Source organism: Gouania willdenowi, chromosome 12 (genome assembly GCF_900634775.1).
Source record: "Gouania willdenowi chromosome 12, fGouWil2.1, whole genome shotgun sequence".
In the NCBI taxonomy this organism is placed as follows: domain Eukaryota; kingdom Metazoa; phylum Chordata; class Actinopteri; order Blenniiformes; family Gobiesocidae; genus Gouania; species Gouania willdenowi.
The window spans coordinates 27,049,571-27,075,943 of record NC_041055.1 but is presented as its reverse complement, the minus strand read 5'-3'; the positions used below and the strand labels follow the sequence as shown (position 1 = coordinate 27,075,943).

Here is a 26,373-nt window from a genome sequence, read left to right as displayed (position 1 = left end):
CACATCACTTATGATAGCTGGCCCTAAATCAGCTTTAAAATGCTAATACTAATTTCTTTCTTATGTACAGGTTACCTTGTTAGGCTTCCTAATCAATAAATATATAGGTTTTAATATTTTTTTAAATGGTGAAATGTGGGAAAGCTTGATATGAAACATTTTAATAGTTATTAGCTACATATATGTAGACGTGTACATAGAACTGTAACATGGTTTCCTAGTTGAAGAATATGTGTACAGTTTACAGTGCAATGTTGAGCTTTAAAATTTAATTGTAATGAAAAAAAAACTTAAAAAATTTAACCCAAAAATTTACTGCGATGGACTGGCACCTGGTCCAGGGTGTACCCCTGCCTAACATCCAATGAGATTTGGAGATAGGCACCAGCAGACCACTGTAACCCTGAAAAAAAGCAGGTCAGAAAATGGATAGAATGATGGAACCCAATATTTTAAAATGTTGTAAAGGCTAACTGAACAAATACACTATTACAGAGTGCAGAGCCCGTATTTTAAATGGAAATATTGCTGACGATTTGGTTAATTTAAATGTGGCAAACAAAATTGTGATCACGATTAAAATTTGATTAATTGTGTAGCCCTTTGAGAAATCCAAAATAGGCTGAGACCTTGGTTGGGGGCTTGTTGTCGTCCCTTCTCTGCGCTTCCAGGGCCTCACAAGGCTGGGCTCTGAGGAATGTGGCTTAGATCATTAGGGTCGGAGCCCCTCACTTTATAACAGTGGGCATCCAGCGCTCCACATCACATGATCAGTTAGCGGAGCTCCCCGAGTGTGCGTCGTCAATGGCAACCGCTGACAATAGGCTGGTGGACGGGGTCTCCCCTCACACATTCAATGTGTACAACAATCCATGCTGTCGCCTGACGCTCAGACAGCAGCTTCCCTCCTCGACCCCCCACAAGGATGTTTTTGTTCTGGGCTTGTTTTCACTAGGAAGACACTGTGGAAAGTTCAGATTAAAAGCATGTTTGCTCTCTGCAGCTACAAGACATGGAACTTTTGTAGGGAATGTGTTATTAAATGGAAACAGTTTTGCAAGAGTGACTTTTGCAAACCCTTTTTTCTAAAGCAGTGTTTCTCAAATGGGGATAAAGGGGTACGCAATAGCACTAGTAGGGGTAACAAATTGAAAGCATTACAAATATGAGGTTTTATAAAGTTTATTTTCAGTTAGAAATAATAATCACACTAAATATTACCAACAACTCACAAAACGACAATAAAAACATACAAAATATACAGAATAATAAAAACAACAGACAAACAACAACAACAATATACTCTAAATGATTCCAAAAACACAAGAGAAATATACCAACTATTACCAGCAACACACAAAAACGACATAAAAATAGACATACTGTAATTGACCAAAAAAATACACAGAAATAACACAAAATTATATAAAATAGCAACAGAAATACACACCATTAACTAAAAGTGGCACAAGGCAACTGAAAATGCACAAAAAAAGACAGAGAAATTTACAAAATGACAAAAATACACTAAATGACAAAAAACTTTAAAAATCCTAAATAAAAACAGTTTTGCAAAAGTAACTTTTTCAAACCCAATTTTCTCAAGCAGTGTTTCTCAAATGGGGGTACGTGATGACACGAGAAAGGGTACTTGAGAAAGAGAGAGAGAGAGGAAAATTCACAAATTAAAGCATTAAAAATACGGGGTTTTGTAATGTTAATTTTTAGTTGAAAATAATAATCACACTAAATATTACAAGCAACTCACAAAACGACAACAAAAACACACAAAATAAGAGAAAAATATACAGAATAATAAAAAGAAAAGACAACCAACAACAGCAATATACTCTAAATGACACCAAAAACACAAGAGAAATATACCAACTATTACCAGCAACACACAAGACAACAAAGACACAATAAATGAGGGAAAATACACAAGATCAATACAAAATACACAAAAAATAACAGAGAAACATACAAAACTACATAGAAGTATAGAATAATTTAAATAATACCAAGAACACATAATTGAAAATACAAGAGTCAGCCTTGGTCCCACATCAGGAGGGAGATGACCGTAAATGATAAAAACTATAGAAATAATACTATCCAGTATGCACTAAATACTGTTTAATTAAATTTATTTACAGAATGAGATTCTTTAAAACTTGTTTTCAGTCATTCATTCCATCATTAAGCTCTATAGTTGTTTTTTTTTTTACAGAACTCTGAGTAAAATGTGGTGGTTCTCAAGGTTTAAGGTGCTGCCTGTGTCTGTTTGCTCTTTCAGAACATTGGAGTAATAATTCTGAATAAATTGACCTTAGCCTAATATTTGTTCTTTACATCTCTATAGGAAATTGTGCTGGTGGAGGGCAGCCGTGTGTTTGAATCATGGAAAGCCCCTCCCCCTCCTGTCTACATGGAGTTCTTCTTCTTCAACATGACCAATGAGCAGGAGTTTCTCAACGGGGCCAAACCAAAGCTCAAGCAAATCGGCCCCTACACTTACCGGTAGGACCCCGAGTTCATCGTACCAGAAAAATGTTGGGACATTTCATGAAAATGTCCTCTGTTACTCTATTCCTCAAGTAGTTTTGATTTCAGGACATTTACACCTCACCTTATCATTGCTGAATATTTTAAATTCATTCATTTATCTATTTCAGACATGGGCAACTGCTGGTCCAGGAGCCACATATGGCCCTGAGACTAACTGTGTGTGCCCTCCCCTCAAAGTAAACACACACAGGGCCTATACTACAAAGACAGATAACTATATCCTGATTTATCTCCGTCAGCGGGCTTCACCAAACCAAACATTCTCCGTCATACAGAAGCTGTCCTACGAATCTCGATTACAACTCGCTAAGTTAAGCGACTTGATTTCAGCCTGGCTATGTGAGGTGGAGATTACGGCATCGGACCAATCACAATCACAGAGGAACTGTAGAGCAATTTATGTCACAATTGAGGAGTAATTCTTTAAAAATATGAAGAATTAAAATCCATAATTCAGACCAAAAACAACATTGTTGCTGCAGTAAAAGCAGCAAGTAATTAATGCAGGAATTGATGAGTGTTAATGCTTAAATTAGGGAGATTAATCCGTGTATCATTCGTTCTTTCGTTTTTCAATCTGTAACAAAAACATGAAAAATGAAAAAAAAACACTCATTGTTTGATATTTGTTTCCAAAACCAAAATCAAAAAACGAAAAATGCCTTGAACACCTTTATCCATGTTCTCCATTACCGATTGGCCAAAGTACGTGACCCGGAAGTGTACTCTCATCCGACGTTAACGGCTATGCTAACGGTAGTTCGGCATGACAAGATCGCTGCTTCCAACTGTGCATCCGAAACGTGTCCTTTTCGCTTTAGCTGGTGTTGCTCACTGAACCTCCTCACGGACATTTCGCAGGATTTAGAGACTCGTAAGTGTTGCAGAGCTAAAGATATTGCGGAATCTTCCGGGTCACGTACTTTGGCAAATCGGTAATGGAGAAAACGGATAAAGGTGTTTGTTTTCCGTTTTTCGTTTTCTGTACCGAAGCAAAAGAGCCTAAATCGTAAGGTGGAATATATTTATATTTAATATTATCTTACAAGATTGAGGATCTTTACATCACCCCAGAATACATGAATTAATTTTTTTTTTTTTTCTGAAATCTGGCTCGGTGTGTACTAACGCTGAAGCCATGGCCAGAGAAGTAATACTTATAATTATTCTCCTACCTAGTATATTCAGTTAGGTGAAAACAAAAAGCTGGGTCACACATGTAACGTTGTAAGAGTTCAAGTTTTGTAGCCAAAAGCAACACTTGCATAGTTGCGCGAGTAACGGAATGTTACCCCAATAATGGGGTCAACGGTGAGTACTCGAGTACTCGTACCCATCCCTAAAAGCAACGACAAAAATAGACAAAATGAGAACAGAAACACAAAAAATGGCAATAAATTCAACAAAAATGCCTTCCAAAAGGATACAACACAATAAATATTCACAAAATGACAAAAAACACACAAAAAAACAGCAAACTAAATTAGAATTAATATACAAAGCAACAGAAATTCACACAATGACTTCAAAAATACAAAAAACCCTTTGTTCTTTCCTGTGTTCTTGTTAGAAATGTCATTACGTTAAATACTGACATTAATGTTGATAATGTGGCCCTCGGATCAGACGATCACATTTATCTGGCCCCTGCCTGTCTCTGATTTATTTATTCATGCATTCAGTTCACTCCGATAGTAGATTTTCCAAAACTTGGTGAAGTTGGGACCTACATTGGTTCCTGTACCAAGTCTTTTCAGGTCAGTCAGTAAATTTGACTTTACTTTGCATTTAAAAATAATGAAAATCTACACACAAGCCTTTTCCATCATGGTACAGCCCAGTTTATCCTTGTATATTTCAATTTCCCCTCAACCAATTTGTGAAATATGTGACTTAATGATGACCTTTCCACTGTCCAATCATAGTTTTTAATCATAAATGAGACAGGGCAGCTGTTTTATGAAGACCTATGCAGATTAGCAAATATATTTAAAGTATTTAAAGAGCATTTTCTTCAGCAGTACTGCAAAAAGCAACTTGATTTTACGATCAGTGCATATTTAAATACTTTAAATGTCACATGTTGAAGCTGAATAGGCCTCAGTATATTGTTTAATATCCTGCCTCTAAGTCATGATAGGAAAGGGGCGAGATCAGTCATTTGCCCCCAAATGCAAACATCAAGGTTCAGTGTGAAAGCACCAAAAAACAGCTGCGGCACATGTCGACACATCTGTACCCATGCCATGTTGTTGCACATGTTTATCTTTGAGGGATTACCAAATCTGAAGTGAGAGGCGGGACAATTATAATTGTAATCGCATAGTTGATAATTAATTACAGTTATGGCGTAATTGTAATTTAAAAATCTGTTGCTGTCGTAATCGGAATTAAATTGTAATTGAGTTTAGATAATTGACTTTGTACTTGTAATTGCCATGAAAATTCTATAAAAAATTTTCAATTGTAAATTAACGCAAAACTGGGGAACCGTGTTACAGTTCTATGTACAGTTCTACACATATGTAGTTAACAATTATTAAAATATGTTCATATCAAGCTTTACCACATTTTACTATTTAAAAAAAAATGAAATTGAGAGGTATACTGACACAAAGAAAGGCTCAGGCACCCACACAAGATCATTAAAACCTATAGTTTCATTGATTAGGAAGACTAACTATGTAACCAATAGATAGGAAATAAATTAGATGATAGATTTTTGTTTTTAGTGTATTTTATAGCTGATTTAGGGCCAGTTATCATAAGAGATGCTAACAGTAAGCTAACACAAAAGGAAGGTAAACTTTTTGGTTATATATTTCTAGTGATGTCCCGATACAACTCTTTAATTTCCGATATGATACCGATATTGCAGTCTTGCATATCGGCCTGTTCCGATATTGATCCGATATCAGCATGAATCATACATTTTTTAATAAATTTTTTTTCGCTCTGTTTTCTTTAATAAAATAATAATAATTATTTATGTTGTAGTGTGGAATGTTAGAAAAGTCTTGATCAAGTGATGTTACTCAAACAGGTTACATGGTTACATAATGTTTAACCTTCAACATAATATCTACAGTATTCTACAATTGAATAAAATAAATAAAAAATGAATTGAAAAAAAAAAATAAAAATCGGAAGATCCGGAAATTTGAATCCGATATCAATATCGAATCGGGACATCCCTATATATTTCAGGCTCAATAATTGTGATTTATTGTAACTAAACTTTAGTAATTGAGAACATAATTGTAATTTACTTTTTGAGGATAAAAAATTATTGCAATTTAATTGTAATTGGAAAAAATGCTAGTTACCATAATCACTGAATTGTGATTGAACATGGATAATTGAAAACGTAATTGTAACTGAAAAATGTAACCCGACCCCAACCCTGGTTCTCACTACTAAAAGTCCATTAGCAGTCAGTGAGTGTTGTGTGTGGCGTGTGCACAGGGAGTACAGGTACAAGGACAACGTGAGCATGGTGAGAGACGGAGCAATGGTGTCTGCGTACAACACCAAAAGCTTTGTGTTCATGAGGGAAAAGTCTGTGGGAGATCCAGCTGTGGACAGCATCACTACTGTCAACATCCCTGCGTGGGTGAGTCCTGAAGCCGAGGAAAGTGTTGGGGGAGGAGTGCATGTTCTCCTAAATACTAGGATTTCCTTTAGTTTACAGTATTCCCTCTCAGTACCTAGCACCATTTATTAACCACGTCATCCTGCTTCCTCCAGGCTGTAATGAACAAGGCGAAGGGGAGTTTTTGGAAGGCGCCCATGGTGTCCATCTGGATGGACAGTACTGGGAGCGGCTTCTTCACCACTCGCACAGTGGATGAACTGCTCTGGGGCTACGAAGACCCCCTGCTGGCCCGTGTCGCTCCCACCAATCCTGATGTGGAGAAGGTCTTTGGGCTCATGTACAAGGCATGTGGAGATTTAAGAAAACATCCCTTTGGCTTGAGTTTTTATGACCAAGATTGTTACTTTTTTTAGGTGGTATTTAAAGCTGCTGCTAATAACATGTTATGGTTTCATTTATTAAGACAACTTTTTTCAGGAAATTTACTTTGAAACCTGACATGTTTCGACTGTCTTCCTCTGAGAAAGAACTTATAAGGACACGTCAGAGCGATTAGCACATGCCTCTAAGGAAGACTGACAGTTGAAACGTGTCAGGAGAACAAAGTACATTTCCTGAAAAAAGTTATTTAGATTTTCATAAAAGTTTCACGCATTGCAATGTGGGATGTGGAGTCCCATCACAGTAAGAATTAAGTTAAAACCCTTCAATGCATCCAGCAACGGCAGTGTTTCTCAAATGGAGGTACGTGTACCCCTTGGGGTACGTGATGGCACAACAGGGGGTACTTGAGAGTGTCAGTCATGGGCCCACACCAGGCGTGATGTGACCGGAAAAACTATAGAAATAAATCTATTCAGGAGCCACTAAATATGTGCTTTTCAACCTTGGAGTTGGGACCCCATGTGGTGTCAGCTGAAATTCCTGAAAAACAAAAATTGATTTTTTTTTTTTTTTAATTATTATTAAAACAGCACACAATCTTAATAAACTGAATTTCTATACTTTCACAATGTGATATAAATCTAGTTAAACTAAAATGCAGTGTATATATATATATATATATATATATATATATAATCTGAGCTCAAACATGGTCAACAATTCTTGAAATCAAAATGGGGACACGATCCCAAAAAGGTTGGGAACCACTGCACGAAATACTGTTTTTTTCCACTTATTTGCAAAATGACATTCTTTAAAATGTGTATCACTCATTCATTCCGTCGTCATGATCTATAGGTGTTTTTAAGATAGGTTTCTATACAAAATGTTGTAGTCCAACAAAGGGGGTACTTGGATTCAGAAATAAGAGAAAGGGGGTACTCTAGCCAAAAAAGTATGAGAACCACTGATCTGACTGATCTAAGGGACTCCAGATCCCACAATGCAATGCGCAAAACCCTTCTGACAATATCCATAAACATAGTTTTTATAGTGGAGATGAAAATAAACTTTTGAGTGTCAATTTCAACCTTTTACCTAATCTTTGATTAATTGATCTACGAGGCCTTTGCTGTCTTTAATACAAGTTTTAAATCTTTAATTATGCTTTTGTGAACTGTGCTAAAGAAAGTTGCACATCTGGTAGCTCACATGCAAATCAGAAGGGAACGATTTGCTGCTCCTTGCTAATCTGTTCTTAGAAATCATTACCTAACGTTCCCTAAATGTTATGTAGGAGAAAAAAGCTTTAAATATATTTTTTGATTGATCAAACAAGTATCGTTGACTTACTAATAAACATTTGATAACTTTTTCTTTGGTTTAGAAAAACGGAAGTAACGACGGTGAATTTGTCTTCCACACCGGACAGCAAAACTCTTTGGATTACGGCCGTGTTGTAACGTGGAAAGGTGAAAGGTAAGCCTCGCACAAGCTCACACAGTCGCACACTCCTTCTCTGACTTCATTCACTGTCTTTATGGGCCAAACTTTGGATCAACCCTCTTTCCAAAACCACTGCATTTAGATGAGACAGTGGTCTGTGGCATTTGACTGCGAAATGAAAAACAGGCCAGTATATCCTGAAAACTTGGAATTCCTTAATTATGGCTTTTTTTCAGATACAATAATTGTTATCCGTTTACTCCTGAGACACTTCTTTCCATGCGTGACTTTTAGTTAAAAACAAGTTTTATCATCAAAAGCATTTGTAATTTGCTGTTATTAAGATAAGATGATGGCAGTCTGTTCTCTCTGCAAGAAGACATTCCGAAGATGGTTTGTTGTGTTCGCATTTGTTCCATTTGTATTTCATTCCACTCCAATAATCATTTTTGACGTGATATTGTTTTTCAGCAAGTTGACTTTCTGGAAGTCAAACCAAAGCAATGCAATCAACGGATCGGACGGGAGTGCTTTCCATCCGCTGTTGGATAAGAATGAACGCATCTACGTTTTCACTCCAGATCTTTGCAGGTGAAGTTCAGCTTTGATTAGGGGTGATTATGAGTGCTTTATTGATTTAAGGTGAAAGAACATGGCACTGAACACATCACACCCACTACTTTTGTAATTTAACAACAACACGAGGCAGTTTTTCAGTTGATGAAGGAAGAGAACAAAGCAGAAGCTCAGGGAGGATGTATGTTTGATCATTATTTATTTAAGGTGCAAATTAGATTAATTCCTACACAGCACATGTTTTGTGCCCATGAATCTGATCAGCTAGTGATCATCTCAAATATGTGGCAGGAAATCACCTTTTCCCTTTGAATTATAGTCATATAACAACTAAAGCCCATCAAAATGACTGTTTTCATGTTGGAAGCTTTATGTTGTACATGTGTCTTTTCCTCAAAGGAAATGTGTTCAGAATTCACATTTTTTAATTAATAATAAATTAGATCATTGAACTCTGTTAAAGAAGATGCACTCTAATATATTTATTTGGTAGTGAACATATTGCCTGGAGTTTCTTTTACAAAAACAAATTAAAATATAAGAAATAGGTGAAATAGGTAAATTCTACAGACAAATCTAAAATTCCAGCAAGTTTATTTTGTCTATTTTTTTATATATATATATATATATTTCAGATTTAATATGCTGAGGTTTCAACTTTTTTCATGAAATTTACTTTGAAATTTAACTTTGATCTCCTGTCATGTTTCAACTGCCAATTGTCAGTCTTCCTCAGAGGCATCTGTTGATCGCTTTGATGTGTCCTTATGAGTTTTTTCGGGGCGTGGCCAACTTGAGAGTTCTGTCAGGCTGGATCAGTAGATGCCTTTGAGGAAGACTGACAGTTGGAAGTTGAAACACGTCAAGAGATCAAATAGTACATTTGAAAGTAAATATCCTGAAAAAAGTTGTCCGAATAAATTATACCTTAATATAGTCAATGTACAATGCACGAGTGATGTTTGTGTTCAACAAAAAATGTGTCTTTATCAGCAGACACCTTTGAGGAAGACTGACAGTAGGTTGTCGGAACATGTCAGGAGATCAAAGTAAATTTCCTGAAAAAAGTTGTCTGAATGTATGAAACCTTAACATATTAAAACAGGACATTTGTTTTAATAATAAAATATAATGAAATACATTATAACAAAGAACCAGAGCGCTTCAGACACAGATATATGGGTAAAAGCCCTGGGGATCTCTTTGTGTTCCGCTGAAGTAAGCATAAAAGCCTCTAAACTGCCTGTAAATATATGGGTGTAAACTTTTTGAGCAGGATATTAGCATGGATGTTGTTACTGTTGTGTTGAAATCAATCATACTTGTAGCCATTATCTGGAACACTAGCAAACAATCCTATTTTCCTGTCCAAGCTGTGGTCTCCTGGTGGGACACGTATTCTTCCAGGCATACTTTAAATCTGATATCCGGAGTTTCTCAGAAACGTCTCGATGCCCCGCCCTAAACAGCCTCACTTCCTCCCACTGCCTCTCCCAATCTACCAGATTGTGCATCGCGGAACATAACAAGGTCGCATCAGGTCACATTGATATAGGTCAATGGGTCAGAGCCATAATCATATTTACTGTTTGCTGCTGTGACGCGCGGCCTTGTTTCCGTGCACAGTTCCGCATTCACTTTGATTGACAGTCTCAAAAACAGGAAGTCGAAGCCTACTGGCTGGGCGCGCTTGGCGATCGTTTCTATTTGTATAGGGGTCTATAGGACGAAGGAGGGACCTATATACAATAATGTATATGAATGACCACCGGCAGTAGACCTTAGTAAAAGACTAGTTAGGTATTTTTTCGCATTTCAAAGGAATCATACATAAACAGATTTCTCAGAAACTCCAAATATCAGCTTTAAGAAGCCTGTTGCAGCTTCACTTGAATGAACATAATAATAAAAGACAAATTAAGATAAATAACCAAAATAAGAGCAAAAATAAAAAATATTAATGATGTTATGCACAAGTGAGACCTCTTTGGAGTTAATTTCTGACTGATTAATCTTCGAATCTCTGGCATTTTCTGAAAGATCCTCCAAGATTCAGACATGAGGCTCCCAGTCAGAAGGACCCATAAAACAGTTTCTCAGGTTCAGATTCGCTAAATGTTCTGTCGTCAGTCATTATCCTAATTTAGAAAACAACCTTGACCTAAAAAGAACTCCATTACACCATCCCTGTTTGTGTTTGGTGTGGAAATAATTTCTCCAAGGCTTTACCTTTGACCCCCATTGGCTGCGTGTCAGAAATCTCTCTGTCAAAACTATGTACCAAAAAAACCCTCATCTGCTGACTGTGTCATAATAGCCCTCTGTTACAGTAAATAAAGGAACTTCTCCCTTTTACTGCACTTTTCACCTTAATGGTAGGAGGTGTCCAACTTTCACACACTCAACGTTGTGCTTGTTCAAGACGATCAGCTGACGCCACTTTGTCGGAAAATACGTCCGACGCGCAGGTTTTAAAAAGGAACTGAATTCTCCGTACGCTGACTGTGACCCTTTGGTCCACAAAGTGACAGCTGACCCACAGAACCATCAAGATCATGATGAATTACCAACAGATGTCATTTTTGAGATACCAGCTCACCATGTGCTTCCCCTTGAGCTTTTCCCATAGCTGTGATCACAAGTTCAAAAGATCTGCATTTAATCGTTTTTCCTGTCATAAATTAAAACATCCTAACATGAAATCTTAACATAAAAAAACTCTAAAACTGTAAAAAAAAAAAATGGTAAAATGCCTCATACCAGATCAATAATAATAATAATAACTAGAATATTTGCATTTCCTGAAAAAAATGCAAGTGAAGATGCAGGGGATTGCCTCCGTCTCACTGCATTAGTTTAGCATTAACTAGCGTTTGCATTTAGTAGCTAGCATTGACGTAAATTAGCATTAGCGTTTGCATTATTGTTTGCGTTAGCATTAGTATTAGCTATCATTAGTATTGGCATTTGCATTATTGTTTGCGTTAGCATTAGTATTAGCTATCATTAGTATTGGCATTTGCATTCATTAGCCTTTATTTAGTCAGGAGAACCACAAGTGTGTCCTGGATTAGTGTTTGTGTTAGCATTAGCATTAAAGGTAGGGTAGGTAATTTTCTCCAGATACACTTTTTAAGTTTTTGGTTGCAATTTTCTTCATGCCCTGACAGAAATTAAGATCGTATGTGCTCTGAAAAACTCCGACCAATCACTTCTCCTTGTCTCCCTGCTCGTTCTCAACCCCTCGCATGCACAAGCCCACACAAAGCGCGTCACCGGTGACAAAGTTAAAACAGAATTTTTAGTCAGGTTTTTTTTTTACAAATATAATGATAAAGTTTAGTGTTTTCTTACCGCTGAATGAGACATAAGATGACGACGTTTCTACACAATACAAGCAATGAGCTGAGGTCCGCTATTGGAGCACCGGTGCTCGTGCATGTGAGGGAGGGACGTGGCTTTAGAGGGAGCACAGAGGGGAGGGGGCGGGGGTAAAGGCGGAGCCCTCAGAGGATGCTACATTCAAAATCATGTTAGCTTTCGAAAAATTACCTATCCTGCCTTTAATATTGGCAGTTATCTTAGCTAGCATTAGCATGAGCTAGCATTAGTATTGGCATTAGCATTAGCTAGCATTAGCATGAGCTAGCATTAGTATTGGCATTAGCATTAGCATGAGCTAGCATTAGCATGAGCCAGCATTAGCATTTAGTAGCTAGCGTTAGCGTTAGCATTAGCTAGCATTAGTATTGGCATTTGTATTAGCCTAGTGTTAGCATTTTCAGAATCAGAATCAGAATCAGAAATGTTTTATTTGCCATGTACAGTTTTGAGGACAGTACAAGGAATTTGACTTGGTGGTTGGTGCACAAAACAAGCAACAAAAAGAAATAAAAGAAATAAAAACAGAACAACAAAGCACAACCCAGCAACAATAATAATAATAATAATGATAAATATAAAGGATGAGGGATAAATAAAGGATAGATAGAGAATAAAGGATAAATAGGATAAATATAAATATAAATATATATATATATATACAGTGCAGCAGGTATCAAGCTGGTGGAGGTGGTGATCGGGTGGGGGGGGGGGGGGGGGGGGGTTCAGTGGGTGACTTGGGGTGTGTTCATGTGGATGGTGGCAGAGGGAAAGAAGCTGTTTTTGTGTCTGGAGGTTCTGGTCCTGATGGACCGAAACCTCCTACCAGAAGGGAGAGATTGAAACAGTTTATGACCGGGGTGGGAGGGGTCGGCCACAATCTTTCCTGCACGCCTCAAAATCCTGGAGGCGTACAGGTCCTGGAGGGAGGGCAGATTGCAGCCGATAGCATTAACCTAGCGATAGCATTAAACTAGCAATAGCTTAACATAAGCAATAAGGCTGAAAAGGTTTAAATGGGCTGAAGGCACTAGCTGAACATGGATGGGAACAAAGAAATTGCACGCACAAGGACTCAAAAAGTTAAAAGTTACAAATTATAAGAGTAGAAGCTTAAATCTATGTATCCGCACTATTATTAATAATACATTTTATTTAAAAGCGCTTTTCTAGAAACGCAAAGACACTTTACAGGTTAAAACAAAAAGAGCAAATACAGTGATGAAATCAAAGCAATATAAATCAGAAAAAAACATAAGTAAAAAAAGGCAATAAACAGCCATGAATAAGTGGGTGATTAAATGTTAAAAGCTGAGTGAAACAGGTGAGTTTTGAGAAGTGATATGAAAGATGGGAGGTCAGTGCAGTGGTTACGGATATGTCTTGGGAGGGAGTTAAACATTAAACATGTGCACACGTATTAAGTATTTCACATCAATTCCTTTCCTGTGTCAAATTTAGGCTGCGTGTGACCGTCTGATTCCCAGCTGTACTTTCCCATTCCCTTGCAGAAACACACATTTTTTGGCTTCCCTCACCAAAGGTCAAGGGAAAGGGCTGTACAGTATTGTTGCACAATTGGTGGGCTGCATAGGGAAGAGCTGCAGACTCACAGGCCAGTTGGCAGACAATGTATGGTGGGCTTTGTTCTCTTTGAGAATCACTGGGATTCCCTCGACGGGGCCGAGCAGCAGAGACACAGAGCAAAAAGACAAGCTCCTCATATCAATGCAGTCCTCCTTTAAAACTATTTAACATCTGAGAATGTTTGGCTCTTCTTCTGCCCCCTTGCAATTGGTAGATCAACGTGACATTGCACCTTAATGACTGTTTACAAAAGAAGGATAAGACAAAAACAATGAAGAGTTTAGACTCAATCAGGCAAAAAAAAAGCTTATAGTGGAAAAATTCTAGTAAGTTCATTTAGTCTTCTTCTTGAATAATATGTTAAGGTTTAATTTATCCTTTAATTTATTTATTTAATTTTTTTAGGAAATTTACTTTGATCCCCTTGTTGGTCCCCGTGTTTCCACTGTCAACTGCCAGTCTTCTTCAGAGGTGTCTGCCGATTGCGTTGATGTTTTTTTTAACCTCCTAGTAATAATTCCAGGAAGTTAATTTTGTCTTATTTTTTAATAATATGTTAAGGTTTCTTTTATTCACACAATGTTTTTCAGGAAATTTACTTTGATCTCCTGATATGTTTTGACTGTCAACTGCCAGTCTTCTTCAGAGGCGTCTGCTGATCGCTTTGATCTTTTCTTGACTTCCAAAAAATAATTTCAGGAAGTCAATTTTGTCTTCTTTTTCAATAATATTTTACGGTTTCTTTTATTCAGACAACTTTTTTTAGTAAATTTACTTTGATGTGTCCTCATGAGTTCTTTCTCAAAAGCGATCAACAAACGCCTCTGAGGAAGCCTGGCAGTTGACCGTCGAAACATATTATAGTGGAAAAGATATATTTTTTTTTATGTTTTTTTTTTTATTCTAACACATTTAATTTTTCAATATTTTAAAATCAGAAAAGGTAGGCCAATTACAAGGAAAAAACAATAAGAAGCCCATAAAAAAGTCATATTCATTATTTAACTGCATAAAAAATAATTCATGTAAATGCCATTAGGTAAAAATAAGTACACACCTGACATTGTCTGAGTTCTGCAGTTATTAATCTATTTGTGATTGTATAGTGAAGTCTTTTTGACCCTTTTTTGTCCCGTCCAGGTCGATCTACATGGAGTTTGAGAAAGATGTAGAAGTCAAAGGAATCCCAGCGTACCGCTTCACTCCTCCACGCTCGGTTCTGGCCAGCAAAGAGGAGAATCCAGCCAATGAGGGCTTCTGTATCAGCCCTGAGGAGTGCCTGGGAACGGGCCTGCTCAAAGTCAGCCCCTGTCGTAAAGGTAAAATATCAGCTGATCCTTTTTTTTTTCAGCCATACTTTGAACTCTTGCATTTCTCTTCTATGCCTGCGACTATCAATCATCAACACTTTGTCATATTTCTAATCTCTTCTTTTTGCTTTTGTGTTTCTTTGATCAGATGCTATTCATTAGTTACAGCACTTTATATTAACCCTCCTATTATCCTAAAATATCACTAACACATTTTACCCTTGGGGTCAATCTGACCCCAGGGATGTTTGCTTCCAATCAACTCTGCACCTGCAGGTGTGGGGATGTATGGTCACACATGGGTCACACACTGCTAAAACAGCTTGGGGTCAAATTGACCCCAGAGGAACACCAATGTGTTCAGCACACAAAAATATCCTTTAGCAAATGACACTTAATGATTTATGTTAACCCTCCTATTATCCTAAAATATTACTAAAACATTTTACCCATGGGGTCAATCTGACCCCAGGGGTATTTGCCTCCCGAAAATGATTTTCATGCCCATAGTGTGGGAAAGTTCTCATGAGAATATTGTCCTCGTCGTCGCCCTCCGCCAATGTCATGTATCAACTCACAAGGTCACACACGGGTCACACACAGACAGACAAGTTTTACACAGCTAAAACGGCTTGGGGTCAAATGGACCCCAGAGGAACACTAATGATAATTTTGCTTAATCAATTGTACCCATCTAATTAAGAAAAGTCGTGAAATATGAAGCAAAAAAAGTAAAATCTACTATTATTTTTTGAATGATAAACATTGAATGGGGTCAAATTGACCCTAAGGATAATAGGAGGGTTAAACGGACCACTACATGTCCGGGTCTCGTTACTGATAACGCTTATTTTTGAATAATATGTTAAGGTTTCTTTTATTCACACAATGTTTTTCAGGAAATTTCCGGCTCTCGTTACTGATAACGCTGCACTGGAGCTTTCTGATTAGATCCTTCAAGCCTATTCCTTTTGTTTTTCCTTTTGCTGTCACCAGTTTCTCTAATGCTCCCTAAATAACCCGTGTGACACAGCTCTCTCTCCACACCTCAGGCGCCATCTAACCACAAATGACCCAGTAGCAGTGCGGGGCGGGGGGTGGTGGGTTCTAAGCCCTGTCACCTGACTCTGTCCTTGAAAATGACCACGAATTACCTTTGTGCCTACATTCACTGCCAATCACGCCTAAAAGATTTCCATCCAATGTGAAACTATTAGTGTTTACCACACAGGAACATTTTGTTTTGGGTTTCTCTTGCACTATTTTACAACATATAGATCTTAACTTTAACCAAAGTACACCCAGCATTGAGTTGTAAACTATTTTATGCAAATAAATACCATAGCTTGGTGTTGTGCAGCATGTTTGTCAGCTGAGATGACTTGAAAAGCTGCTTTGTTATGAGAAAAGGCTTTTATTTTCACTAATGGAGTTTGTTAAATGAGTTAAAACATTCTTAAGATTCTCATAAAAATAGCATAGAGAGTATGCCGCAGCAGAAATGTGTCATGTTAACGCGGCGTGTCTGGATCCAGAGTGCTGGAGTGTTTGCTCGTGTGATTGTGTTTGACCTTGTGCGTCGTCCCGTGAACAGTTCCTCAGGTGACCGCAGGAGATGTTTTCATCAGGCGTCTGTTTCCAAACATAAGGGCAGGAAAACTGTCACCTCTGGCCCACTTCATCAGCTCCCGTGAACATGACGTTGTGTGTCACACGTAGCTCTCACAAAACTGGGCGTGCCACATGTTTACTGGCTGAGTTCATGTAGAATCTTAGTAGTTTTAGTCAAATTTTAGTCAACTAATATCCCTGTTATTTTAGCTGATAAAATCTACTGTAAAAATACTGCAGCTAAAACATTTATTACGTCCACCAATTAGCAGAGGTGTAAAGTGTACGGATATATCCTACCTAAGTACAAGTACAAGTAAGTCATTCATAAATTACTTAAGTACAAGTTAAAAGTAGCTCAATGAAATAGTACTCAAACTAAAAGTTACTAGTTACTTTCACGCCCCATGTTTATTTTCGGTAATAAATGTTGCTATGGTTCCCTTGAATACAGTAATCATCTTATGTATGAACTTAAAAAGGAAGAGACCAAATCTTGCACAATTGGAACTCAATTCATCTGTATAAAATAAAATGTTGGTCAAAATGTACATTTCTTTTTTTAAAAAAAGTAATTATTTACTCAGTAACGGTTGGGTGTAGAAATATAAAATTACTTTATTTCTTTTAAAACATACGTATGTACAAGTAAAAGTACTGATTTTTAGGTATATTCTAAAAAGTACAAGTACCCATAAAAGCCACTAATTTACCTCTGCCAATTATTGTTTACAGGATTACATTACAAGTACAAAACATTTTAACCAAAGAAGGATCTTACACCGAGGAACATTCCATTACATTTTGGAGGGCATGCAGAAGAATTTTCTGGTTGTGTATCAGCCTGAAAATAAAAAAATCACTATTTTTGACCTTTGGCAAAATTTCAACAATTCCAATCTTGGTTCGGAATTGACCAATGTTTATGAAATTTGATTTAGTTGTGTCGGATTGGTTACTCAATTATCCCATAGAGTTTCATCTGGATGGGATCCGGATTGCACCTTTCATCGGTTTTTTTTTTTTTTTTTTTTAAAAAAAGAGAAAATCCCAGTCAATCCCAGATTGAGTACTTAGTCATAGTTTTTAGAACAAATCGATTCAGCGATATATTGCGATATTTCGCCACGCGATTATCGTATCAATCAAAAAAATTGTCTAAATCGATTTTTTTGATTATGTTTTTAACAAAGAAACCATTTAATTGCGCTAACATATGCATAGCACGTAAACGCCCAGGCACTAGGTGTCAGTGAACCACATCAGACCTTGTTAAACTACCTCACTTTATTTACAGAAAACAAACAGGGCACTTTTATAGATGTGAGTGGTTACTTTAAAAAAAAAAAAAAAAAGGAGAACTTAACAGAATCAGAAACTGTTGTAGAAGCAAAAGTTGACCTTTTTTTTTTTTTTTTTTTTTTTAAAAATTTATTTGACAGTTTGGTAAACATACGAAATGTTTTTGATATTGGTATTTGAATTACAGTTAGTTACCATTTACTTGTTCTCGCAAGTTAAAAAAAAAAATGAAATAAATTGTATTTCATACCATTTTGTACTTGTAAAGGTGAAATTTATAATCATTGATATTGCGATAAATCTTGATGTATATCATATTGTTTGTATCAGGATATATCGTATCATGACATGCAAACCGTGAGTCGTCTTGTTGTCTTTGTTCATTTTTGTTGGTTAATTTCCTTGATTATTTGAGAAGGAAATGAACGGCGTTTGGCTGCTCTCCACCTGAACTCGCTCTCTATTGTTTTGTCTAAGGCAGCTTTGTTGGAAACATGTTGACAATGCAAGAAAGGAACTTAGCATGTTTACATGTTCCCTGAAGATCTATTCCTGCCTTTAATGAGTTCTACATATAATGTGATCCGTTCACGCGTATTTGTTTTTTTGTTTTGCTCGTAGAATCTGCCCTTGTGTAACCTGTGCTGTGTCCAGCTGCAGAGCTCAGATTAGATCTTTGTCCCCAAAGACTTTCCCCCAAAATTTCCACTCTTTTCTTGTCAGATCAAACTTCAAACAGAAGGGCTTTCCTTCTCATGAATCCTTCCAAAACCGTTTAACGCAGGCAGGATTTCTCTCCCGTCACATGCAGAGAGAAAGAAAAGGAGACTTTTACAAAGTGGTGTATAGATAAGTTTTAATCGGTTTGTATTTAAAGCTGCTGGAGATCACATTTATTTATCAGATTAATCCAAATTATTTGCCTCATAGATGAATAAATCAAAGATCATTCCCTCGAAATAAAGATGTAAAAGGTTGAAATTGCCGATTTAAAGTTTGTATTTATCTCCATCGGAAAGACTCGGAATGTTTCGCGCATTGCATTGTGTGTTGTGAAGTTTCATAGACGGATGCATAAAAGTGTTTCTCCTGCATTCTTTCTGTGATTTCTTGTGTTTGACCCCAAAAAACTCTGGCAAAGTGACTTCCCAACACGTTTCTGGTGTTTTCACGGCCTGAAAGTTATGACAATATCGACATCATGTATCGCACGGATTAAGGTGATATCACGGAGAATATACCAGAAATAAACTAGAACAATAATGGTGTAGAGGGAATCACTGTTCTCCTTGTCTGGTGAAGAAACGCCAGAAATCACAGTTACAGTTACATTTTAGGTGACCCCATTTTAATTCCAGGCGACCCCGCCAAAGTTGAAAAACACCAGTTTACAGTGAAGACAAAACTAATTTCCAGCGGCAAATTCACACATTTTTTCCGAGCTACAATTTATTGATCAGTGAGGAATACCCTACACTCTGTGTTTAATGTTCGTCTCCAGCAGCTTTAATAACATTATTTTATTTTTTGGACATTATTGTATCTTAAAATATGAAATATTTTGGTCTTTTATCTCTCTATACCTGAAACTTTTTATACCAGCTTCCCCCTCCTGGGATGTTTACCGTTTCTGTGGCCTCACTGAGTGTAAAATATTATTAGTTGAATAAACTAACAATACTAGTTATTACTAGTTAATTAAAGCATTTTTTAGTTGTTGACTCACTTGTGAAGCTGGTGTAATTGCTTCTGTAATGTCTTTGCTGTCATTAGGTGCTCCAGTGGTCGCCTCGTTTCCACATTTCTACCTGGCTGACTCCAAGTATGTGGATGCCTTTGAAGGGATTAATCCTCAAAGGACGCATCATCAAACATACCTGGATCTTAACCCGGTAAGTGTACCTCCTCAATCCTCAGCCTCACACACCTGATTACAAAATACTGGCACGCCACCTAGTGGTTTGCATCTAGCAGTGCAGAAGTATGCTCCACATCAGGCTTCTTCATTGTTGTACTTTTATATTTACTTCCTTTTCAGGTCGTCACAGTGGAATGTATTGATTATTATCTGGGTTTTTTTTCACAGACCACTGGAGTGATTGTACGTGCAAACAAAAGAGCGCAGGTCAATGTCTTGATGAGCAGGCTGTCTGGATTTCCGTCAGTATCAGTTAACAAACGCAGATTGACGTTCAGTACTTTATCGTCGAGTGGTTGTTACGCTGTGTGCAAAACATCAAAGTCTCACTTTTATTAACAGGAAAACCAGAGTCCTGAATGAAACCATATTTCCTGTGATGTTCATCAATGAGGTGAGAAACGGCAAAAACGCCAGGGTTTTCAACTCTTCAATTACCCATGTTCAATTACAATACAATTACGATTACAGTGACTAGAATCCTTTCCCATTACAATTAAAATTACAATTATTTTGTATTCTCAGAAAGTCAATTACAATGAATGACAATTACTGAGCCTGAAATAAATAACCTAATAAAAGTTAATCTTCCTTTTTCTTGTGTTAGCTTTCTGTTAGCATCTCTTATGATAACGGGTCCTAAATCAGCTGTAAAATACACTAAAAACAAATGTCTATCATATCTAATTTTTTTTCTTATTTGTTGGTTACATTGTTAGGCTTCCTAGTCAATGAAAATATAGGTTTTAATATTTTTGGTGTGGACATCTGAGCCTTTTTTGTGTCATTATACCCCTAGATTTCATTTTTTTTAAACAGTAAAATGTGGGAAAGCTTGATATGAAACATATTTTAATAATTGTTAACTACATACCTGTAGAACTGTACATAGAACTGTAACAGGGTTCCCCAGTTTTACGTAAAATTATAATTAACAATTTTTATCACATTTTTATGGTAATTACAATTACAAAATCAATTATCTGAATTCAATTACAATTTCATTACAATTAAGACAGCAACAGAATTTTTAAATTACAATTATAATTATGCCATAATTGTAATTAATTACCAATTACGCAATTACAATTATAGTTGACCCCAACCCTGGTTATGGGGTTATTTATTAAAGGCTCAGTAATTGTGATTCATTGTAATTTAACTGTAATTGTAATTGACTTTCAGAGGGAAAAATAATACTTGTAAATGTAAATGTAATTATTAAAAATGTTGGTCACGGTAATCATAATTGAGATGTAACTAAACATGGATAATTGAAGACATAATTGTAATTGATAATGTAAATGACCCCAACCCTGTCCTGCATTGCCCACTCCTTGCCCCCTTCAGAGCGTGGTGATCGATGACGCGTCTGCAGCCAGAGTCCATAAGCTGCTGACCATCGTCACTCTGGGGTCCAACTTCCCACTCATCATCGTGGGACTGGGGGGCATCATGCTCCTCATCGTCATCATCCTCCTGGCCCGGGATCGCAAACAGAAGGTGAGACAGACGGCGTCTCACACTGTACTAACCGCTTTCAGCTCGCTCGCTGCTAAAAACATGTCTGACAGCGTTAACCCTCACACACTGACTGCACCGTGCATGTTTGTGTCTGTCACTGTTTGTCTCCGTGCAGAAGGAAGTTAAGCGCATGGTCTTTACCAAGCCTCTTTATGCTGTAAGTCTTTACGCTTCATTTATCAAGTTATTACCATACTTTCTGCTTAATGCTTTCATAAAGTTATAACCCTGCTTTTAACTAACCTAAACCATTTGGAGGGGATGTTTATCGAAATGAGACACTTTTAGTTGTTCTGTTTTGGGGGGGGGGGGTTGCGTTCACTTACTAATAAGGATTCCCTTTTTTCTGTCCTATTTCAAATATTATTTTTTCAATAATTTTCTAAATTAGGCTTTGTTTGAACAAAAAAAAGAAGTTTACAGTTAAGTTGTTGCACTCTTTCTTATTTGTCCTGATGTGGTTTTTAGCCAAATTCCAAGAATTATGGAAAAATGTGCTCATTAATATAAAAGATTGGCACAGTTTTTTTTTTCAAAAAACATATATACATTTGAATGAAAATAGTTTACAAGGAAGGTTTGATCTATTTTTTTATTGTTTTTTTAAAACCATATGATAAAATATTATTTTGTTATTATTGTTGTTCATATTAATATTATTATTATTGTAAATAAACTTTATATTATTAGTAGTAGTATTAGTTATGTTATTATTATGTATTTTTTACTTGCTTTTTAACCTTAGGGGTGTTGCACAAAACCAGGATAGGTAATAAAGGCTGGAATAATCCTGGATAAACTTATCCCCAAGTCGGTTGAACGAAAGCCGGCCAAGTTTATCCAGGTCAAGTAACCATGGTGATTTAGCCTCTACAGCTAACCTGTTGCAGGATAAAGTTATCCCTGTTGTGGCTGTGCTGTCAGTACTGTGAGAAATTAGTGTTTTATAGATGTTTTTATACATGTTTCTTCATTTGTTTGTTGACTTTTGGTTTTAATATTTTTTATTATCATAGTTTATATATAAAGATGAAAAGAACATATAAAAAGACAAGATCTGAGCAGTTTTTAGGAATATTTTCCTTATGAATAAAACACCAACACTGAAAAGATACAGAATAATCTGACTTTACTCATTATGACTGCAATGTAACTAATAGAAGATGTTTTGTTTTTTTTCAAGTGTGTCCTAAAAATAAGAAAATGGGTACTGTACTGTTGGATCTGAAGGGTTTCACATTATTTTGACTTCACTTTTCAACTTTACAATAACTATTCATTTCATTTATTTTTCTCTCAGGCTTATGGCTATTTTCTAACACTAATACATCCTGCTTGTCGAATAGCTGCCAGAGGTTTGATTTAAACGGATTATTGGAGTTATTTATTATTTATTTTTTGTTAAATTATAGATGACATATTTTTTTGAAACGTATCTATATGTATATGTAACGTAGCCTAAACATGTAGAATTAATAAAGTGAACTGCTATATTTACAGAAAGAGGAGGTGGAGCTGATCACTTTTCTAGATCACTGATTATTAGATATAGAATAGAATAAAATAGACCTTTATAAATCTCCCAGAGGTGCATTGATACGGTCAGCTATTGTCTGCTAGCCTCTCTTTCTCCTTTTCAGCAGCACTGCCGTTCCTTTTTTCCGTATCATGTCTATCATTTCTTCATCCTGCTGCAGAACCATCAGTTGTTCAGCAGGTATAAATGAAGCTTTCATTTATAACTTTCATCGGTGATTCTGTGAAAGCTGTGACCGCCCACTTATCTCAAACATCCATAGCCGGTGTCACGGTCTGAGTTCACCTCCGTACTGAGATTCTCTTACAATCTCAGTACGTGACTGCTACATACTGAGATGTACCCGTGCTGGATTAGCAATGCACAGAGATTACTGTACTGATTTTAAAAAATGCTTAAAATATCACATCAGTCGACCATCAATAAAAAATTGACCAATGATAAAAAAAAAAATAATATGATTGTCATGATCAGATTTATATGAATACAACAGCTTAATGTTGTAAAGTTACATTAGGTTAACTGTTATTTATTGCAATGTATATTATAATCAGGCTGTTAGGAGATTTGATTTGATTTTTTTTTGTATTGAGTTTTATTATAATCATGTTTTTTGGAGAATAAATTATTCATATTCCTATTTTTCCCCAAGAAAAGGAGCCATTCAGCACTCGTCAAATGATATTAGCTTTGAACATTAGCTTTGAAACGGCGGAAGTTGCAAAACTCACAGCGGAACTAGCAAAAATTAATTTTCCGGTATAGTGCGCATGCTCATAATCGTTCCTAGCATGAGGTAAACTCAGACTGTGACACCGGCTTCACTAAGCCTCGTCTCTTTATCCTGACTCGGCAAACGTGCAACCAATTAATCCAAGATAGCACCGACTAGACTTTGTCTAACCGCGCATTCTCCTTTATCCTGGATGTATTTATCCGACTTTTGTGCAATAACCCCCAGGTTCAATTTATTATCCTGTTTAATTTATACATTTGAATGAAAACAGTTTACAAGGGAGGTTTATCTATTTGATATTTTTAAACTATTTTAAATTTGTCATTAAGTGCTATTTATTTATTTGTTAATAATAATTATTATTATTATTGATATTACTATTATTAATCTTATTGTTATTTTAGGTTTTTTCTTTATGTGAATGCAGTTTTCTTCCATACGGAACAATAATCTAACATTCCCAATCGTCTTCCCTGCTGCAGGCCGCTGCTGAAGATGACACCTCGTACTCTCCGGTCAACTTGAAGGAAAAAGAAGATTCTCAAAATGGGACGTATATCGGCCTGACACAGAAAGGCGAGCCTCAAGCATGAAGTCAATGGAGACGTAGCTAAGGCTTTGATTGGCATTGGGAAGGGTTAAATTAAAAATGCTGTTCTTAAACATACAGTGCTGAATGTTTGTAAGGTTGTTTTTTTCTGTTTTTTTTTTTTTGTTTTTTTTGGCATAGCTACCTTATACCTCGCACAGTGTAATCCCAGAAGAAGATTTGACACGTAGTCCAAGTGGCTCTTGAAAAAATGAACAAAACGTGTCCTAAATGTGAGTGGACTGTTGGAGCGTTCAGCACTGGAGGATTTTTCACGCAGAGGGCGATCTTCTTCTTTAAACACATTTCATTCACTTCAGTATTAAAGCGTCTCGTTTGAATTTAATGTTTAATTCAATGTTACAATGCGTCATTACTGTAATACACGTCATATTACAGATGCCCTCGCACCATCGCCTTTTGTTTGTATCAGGGTTGGGGTCAATTATAATTGCGTAATTAATCATTTATTAGAATTATGACATAATTATAATTGTAACTGGGTTCAAATAATTGACCTTGTAATTTTAATTGGCATTGAAATTCTATGAAAAAAACTGTCATTTTTAATTTCATTTAAAACTATTATTTTTCATGGATTGGGAACAATTTGGATGTTAGATAATATTTTTTTAGCGTGTTTTACATTTGATTTAAGAGTCAAAACTGACCCGTTATCATAAGAGATGCTAACACAAGAGGAAGGTTTACTTTTATGGGCTTTTTTTATTAAAAAAAAGTTCATTATTTGTGATTAATTATAACTGAACTTGAGTAATTGAGAGCGTAATTGTAATTGACTTTCAAGGGGAAATTATTGTAATTTTTAGTTGTAATTGGAAAAAAGATATTGGTCGACGTAATCATAATTGAGTTGTAATTGAACGTGGATAATTGAAGACGTAATTGTGATTTATAAATATAATTGACCCCAACCCTGGTTTGTATATATATATATATATACACACATGTGGTGTTAGACGTGTTGAGCTGCTTACATTCCTCTCAGTGTATGACGGGGATGAATGTCTGACAAAATGTGCATTTGAATATGTTCAATAAGAGGTCCCTGACATTTTTTGTATTATAGAATAGCTTCATTCTGAGGTTAAAAATGTAACTTTTAGCGCCGTGATGAAGGACGTCTGTGTTAGCCGTCGACTCCCCCTGAATCTGAGGAAGGTTTTCGTGGTTGAAACACAGATTTTTTTTGAAGTACTGCCGTTGTGTGTTGGTGATATTTTTCACCCTGTATAAATGCTTTTACTAATCATAATGTTAGAGTGTATTAAATGTTGTAGCGCTGCCGTACAAGATGTTAGTTCGTTTTATGAGTAGTTTTGCTGTTGTTTTTTGTGCCATACTTAACAAAAATCCTCAACCTGTTTCCTTTAATCTTTGTACAGCCAATAGAGTCAAAGTGCACTGTGAAAAGTCTTCTGTTACGCTGACTTTAGATGAAGACTTTAGAGCGCAGATGTCAATTGTTATTGCTGCCGGAGGAAACTTTTAACTGTGACCGATCTTTTGTTATTGCTCTCATTACATTGTGTAAACTTGTATTAAATAATTCCATACCACCTCAGTTAATGCAATTCAATACGTCAGTGGTTCTCAATTGAATAAATGATAGTCATAAAAAACCTCTCCTTCAAAATAAAATGACCATTTCCCCCCTAAACCCCATTTTGGTACCAAAACTACAAGTTGACAACCCCTATGCAATCATTATCTATATTAAAACTGACATATTGTTTAGTTTTACTCCAGTTGCATCCCATTAAATTGAAGGACATTGTTCACATCATGAAGAAAAGTGTATGAAGTTCTTGTTTGTGTGACTGAATATATTTAGTTTCCAATATTATGGTATTAATGCCATAAGCACTATTTTCATCAAAGGCGATGTGTTATTTTGTTACACTGACTAATATAAACCAAATCATTAAAAAAAAACATACTCTTGTGTTCTTTTGTGTCATACTTTGAATACAGATTTTACTCTTTTGGAAATTGTTACTGCTGTAACCCCATCTTCTCATTGTTTGTTTGGAAACTGTTAATACTCTTTTTACTCTGTACACAGAAATAAAAATGTAGTTTCAGTACCTTTTTGTCATTACTGGAGTCATTTACCAAAGAAATTAATTTTTATACATTTGTTTCATCGCAATTAATAGCCCCGCCCCTTGTGTTACTTTACAATTGATAGCTTGTTACGTTTCAATTGATAGCCCCACCCCTTTTGCAACGTTACAGTAATTTGCTCTGTCCCTTTTGGCACTTCACAATTATTAGCTCCACCACTT

At 36.3% G+C, this 26,373-nt stretch overlaps 1 protein-coding gene across 1 annotated transcript in view; it reads left to right on the top strand.

Annotated features, from left to right (window-relative positions):
- Positions 1-26,172, top strand: part of LOC114472790 (lysosome membrane protein 2-like) — a 34,581-nt gene extending 8,409 nt beyond the window's left edge. Inside the window, exons 3-13 of the mRNA XM_028462038.1 lie at positions 2,363-2,520; positions 6,034-6,181; positions 6,316-6,507; positions 7,935-8,026; positions 8,465-8,584; positions 14,678-14,856; positions 19,534-19,652; positions 19,847-19,920; positions 20,021-20,072; positions 21,029-21,181; positions 23,958-26,172. Coding sequence (XP_028317839.1) covers positions 2,363-2,520; positions 6,034-6,181; positions 6,316-6,507; positions 7,935-8,026; positions 8,465-8,584; positions 14,678-14,856; positions 19,534-19,652; positions 19,847-19,920; positions 20,021-20,072; positions 21,029-21,181; positions 23,958-24,068 — 1,398 coding nt within the window. The 3' untranslated portion in view covers positions 24,069-26,172. The remainder of the gene's footprint in view (positions 1-2,362; positions 2,521-6,033; positions 6,182-6,315; positions 6,508-7,934; positions 8,027-8,464; positions 8,585-14,677; positions 14,857-19,533; positions 19,653-19,846; positions 19,921-20,020; positions 20,073-21,028; positions 21,182-23,957) is intronic.
- The last annotated feature ends 201 nt before the right edge of the window (positions 26,173-26,373 follow it).